Source organism: Sinocyclocheilus anshuiensis, unplaced genomic scaffold (assembly GCF_001515605.1).
Source record: "Sinocyclocheilus anshuiensis isolate Anshui unplaced genomic scaffold, SAMN03320099.WGS_v1.1 scaffold375, whole genome shotgun sequence".
Taxonomy (NCBI): Eukaryota; Metazoa; Chordata; class Actinopteri; order Cypriniformes; family Cyprinidae; genus Sinocyclocheilus; species Sinocyclocheilus anshuiensis.
In genome coordinates, this window is record NW_015549594.1 from 603,442 (window position 1) to 608,099 (window position 4,658).

At 36.6% G+C, this 4,658-nt stretch overlaps 1 protein-coding gene across 1 annotated transcript in view; it reads right to left on the reverse strand.

Annotated features, from left to right (window-relative positions):
* Positions 1-248: 248 nt before the first annotated feature.
* Positions 249-4,658, reverse strand: part of LOC107658304 (HLA class I histocompatibility antigen, A-36 alpha chain-like) — a 61,835-nt gene continuing 57,425 nt past the window's right edge. Inside the window, exons 3-7 of the mRNA XM_016446836.1 lie at positions 1,564-1,702; positions 872-1,243; positions 613-729; positions 466-498; positions 249-277 (exon numbers count right to left, since the gene is read on the reverse strand). Of these exons, the coding sequence (XP_016302322.1) occupies positions 249-277; positions 466-498; positions 613-729; positions 872-1,243; positions 1,564-1,702 (690 nt within the window). The remainder of the gene's footprint in view (positions 278-465; positions 499-612; positions 730-871; positions 1,244-1,563; positions 1,703-4,658) is intronic.

The window sequence follows — 4,658 nt, forward strand, 5'->3', positions numbered from 1 at the left end:
ACTTTCTGATAGATTACACAATCTGACTCATATGAGCTTGTTAATGACAATCCATGTAAAGAAAAAGCACCAGCCAGTTGATCTTAACAAGGCTATTAGTACACACAAACTACAAATGGAAATATAATGACCATGAAAGGAATATGCATGTGCCACTGCTATTATATTCTATTTATGCATATTGTTATCAGTACTTTCTAATATTATATGCATCTATAGGCTACATATTTACTTGCCCATTCATTTAATTATGTTTTATCCACATTGTCTTCAGTTGCTGAAAATGAAATTAGAAAGAATATTGGTTAAAAAATATTCAGACAAATCAATATTGTTGTTATTCTTCATGCAAATTAATGAGTCATATTATGCTCTAATGCAAGTACCAATAATAATAGGTGTGAGAAAGCTAAAACATTTACAGAACCACAAAACATTACACAAACACAAACAGAAAATACTCACTAGAAGCAGAAGAGTAGTCACTTGTGGAGGAAGCTACAACAAAACAGGAAAATAGTTATACATAAAATGGACAGCATTTTTTTATTGATAGATCTCTATAGTCTGAATGAATCTAATATGTTTTGTCTAGGACATGTCATGTATTACCTGAGTGACGCCTTCTCCTCCATTTAAAAACGCCAATCACAGTCATCAACACCAGTCCCAATGCCAAAACCACAAGCACTGAGGAAATCACCTGCTTAAATGTTTCCCCTTGACACTCTGAAGTATGAAGTTAATTAACATACATTTTTTACCAGTTACTTTTGTCTGTTGAATGAAATGGTTCCAAACGTAGCAAAAAGAAGAATGAAGTCAATCAGGTTTAAGCATCGAAACTAAATAAATAATCTAATGACCATACCCAAATCAATGTCCAGTTTGTTGTCCAGACTGAGGTGTGTGGCAGAGCAGGTGTATCTGTGTTTATCTGCAGCTCTGATCTCCAGACTCTTCCTCATCTGGTACGTCCCGTCAGCATTGGGCAGCAGATCTCCTCCAGTGATCTCATGATCAGATACAAGCTGCCCGTCTCTGAACAGGGTCAGGTTGATGTGACGAGGGTAAAATCCTGTTGCCAAACAACTCACACGAAACCCTCCAGAATCTGAGAAAGCTTTCTTGATGAGTCTCACTCGCGGTTTTACTGTCCAAGACAGGAGAAATGTAGTATTATTATAGTACCCTAGATGTAACACCCCTGTGGTCTGTTTGTAGTGGTTTCTCCCTCTGTGTCCTTATTTGGTTGTTCCTGTCCTCATTATCAGTTAATTATCCTCAGTGTGCTCACCTGTCTGCCCCTCGTTATCTGCCCTATAAGTTCCTGTCTCTTGTTTTCTAGTTTGGTCGGTTATTGTGAATGTTACCCTGAGTGTGTATGTCTTGTCTGCCTTGTTGTCGCTACATTAAATGTCCTTATTTGAATCCTTGTCATCCTGCCTGCCTCCACACACCTTGACCGTGACAGAATAACTGACCCTAAAAAAGTAAAGTATAGCGGCGTCTTTCCCCTCGTTTGTTTTTGCCAGTTTTTGTCAGTTTTTATTTTGTTTGTACCATGGATTATCCGGCGTTCCAAATCCTCCAGCTGGAGCAGGAGGAACGCGCTCTTGAGGACCACACCAACGACTTTCTGTCCCTGGCCCCCCTCACGCACTACCCGGACAACTGCCTCTGTGGCTTCTATCTGGTGGGACTAAACACCACCACACGAGCACAGTTGTCTGGGGATGGTCCTCGAGATAGTTTTATAAGTACATTTTATTTTTTAATGTATTATATATATATATATATATATATATATATTTGTATTAAATATAAAGTCAGTAATAAAGGTATATCTCTCTTGTACGTTATGTTTCACAGTTTTATAAATGTAAAAATCTTCACAAATACTTCATAAATAGTTTTATAAATATGTTTTATTAGATATTACATTTACAAAGTTTTACTAATTTACTGAAATCCTTTTTTCGTAATAGCTTGAATTTTGCTTTGAAAAGTTCAATTATTTTCCATCAAGTCATACAGCCTTTGTTTTCGGTGCCATTAAGAACATCCTAAGATTCCTAAGTGGGTAAAAAATAAAAGTCTTCGGTACAAATCAAAGTCATGGGCCTGCATGCTTGCTGGCCAGGTGTGTTGGGAATCGGTAAGCCTTTCATTTGCTGATGAACCTAGTGGCACTAGATCCATCAAACCAGCAGAAAAAAAAACACTGTCTCATCCACTTTGATCACTGGGGGCCAGATGATAGATGACTGTGAGTGTGGTGAGAGTGGTAAGACCAAAGTAATATAATGGAGGGAAAAAAGCCTCAAGCCTCATTCCACTCAACATTGGAGACACGAGTTCCTCTGAACAGTAAAAATGCATCACCACTATTTATTTGCTAAACCATTCACTTTCTTTGTGTTGTTTGTTTAACGTTACTTGTGTAGCTTGCATAACATATGTTTTCCTTATTTTTCCTTCAAAAACACATTTTAACAAAGAGGTTTAGGATAGCCTGCACTTGTCACCCACCCTATAGAGAATGAATGATGACCTTACTTAAGGATCACAGCAATCATGGCACTGCTGTCTCCCGTGTGTCATGGTGGCAATGTTCCTCAAGGGCAAAAACCCAGAACAGCACACAGACACTATCACAACGTCCCAGTAGCCACATTAATTACCATCCATGTGATTCAAATGAGATGAGCGACCATGTGGCCTCTCTTACTCTGCCCTTACACAACCCACCTCACCATCTCTCTCACTTTGAGCCTTTATCTATTATAGACTGTGATTAATGTTGTCATAGTCTCAGAACACCAACTTTATCAGCCCTTTTTCTGTTGGACTGCTGCTATTTTCAAGGGTGCAACTGAAGTGAAATTATGAACATTTTTCAGTCTAATTATTTGTTAATTTTTCATAGTTTCACAAGTAGGCATGGTAAGATCCAACTGTGCTTTTGTATATGTGTGTGTGTATACAAGTTCAAATTTAGTTCAAATTTAGTCCTACTAAAAATGATTTTCAATGGAGATTTTCTGTTGCAATTTAGTAGAGAATGGGTTTAATCTGTCCCTGAAATGGGCTCTGAATAATTACGCATTCACAGCTGATGTGGCATTACAAATTAAATAACAATTACGCTTAAACGTGTTATATGTATAATTATGCAAGCTTCATTCTTTAAACATTTTCAAAGTCTCGCCCTTGTAGACCTGATTTGGATGAGTAGGCTGTTTAAAATTACATCATTAGCCATTCCACTTTAAATATACAGTAACAATTGAGTAACTTTTGTGTTGTCTTAAGGAAACATTGTTAAGCTAGACTGCATAAGTGTCCTGATTCAACATCAGAGCTTTTCAGGAACAGGCAGCGAGGGAAATGGTGAAGCAATCTCACTGAAATAAATGTTTTCATCCCTTATTGGTCTCTCACTGTAATTTAAGCTTAGTTAAAGACGATTTGAATTACATTTTATCAGGGCGGAAACAATTTCACATCACAGTTGGGATAATGAACAAATCATTGTCAGTGTACTATGACTGTCTTGAACCCTTGATGTGAGGAGAATGGCTAAGAATTCAAAATTAGGTCTGGACTCCGGTATCTATGGCTGGTACTGTGCAGTATTCCTCTATTTCAGACATTTCTGCAGAATCATTTCAGCTTCCAAACAAAAATGAAATCTGACTTTTAAACAGACCTTAGAGGCAGGTTTTGCATGTCATAAGACTAAACTAAGAAACCCATATACTAATGTATTCTCCGTCTGGGCAAGGATGATGTTTTCTCACCACAGGCAGTCAGCATTCCACATAAAATGTTTACATATAGTCCACGAGAGAAAAGAATAGTTGAATTTATAAAAATGACCCCATTCAAAAGTTTGCATACACTTGATTCTTAATACTGTGTTCTTACCTGAATGATCCACAGCTGTTTTTTTTTTGTGTTTTTGATAGTTGTTCATGAGTCCCTTGTTTGTCCTAAACAGTTAAACTGCCTGCTGTTCTTCTGAAAAATCCTTCAAGTCCCACAAAGTCTTTAGTCTGGTTTTTCCTTCTGGAGCATCAGTTTTGAATAAATTTGAATAAATGCTGTTCTTTATTTTTAACATTTTATTCATCAAAATCAAAGAAAAAAGTATCATAGGTTCCAAAAAAATTTAAAAAATTAAAAATAAAAATATTAAGCAGCACAACAGTTTCAACACTGATAATAAATCAGCATATTAGAATAATTTCTGAAAGATCATGTGACACTGAAGACTGGAGTAATGGCTGCTGAAAATTCAGCGCTGCGTTAGAGGCAGGTTTTGCATGTCATAAGACTAAACTAAGAAACCCATATACTAATGTATTCTCCGTCTGGGCAAGGATGATGTTTTCTCACCACAGGCAGTCAGCTAATTCCACTTAAGCTCTATTAACCAGACATCTCTGCCGCAGACATCAGTAATAACCACATCTGAGACTAGATCTGTTCGGCTTTCATTGCTCCTGATGTACACCAGATCAAAAAAAACTTTTCATATGGTTATTATTCAAATAATGCAGTACACTTCAGGAGCAACTTTTAGATATTCGACTTTGAGTGTATATATATATATATATATATATATATATATATATATATATATATAGACAAAT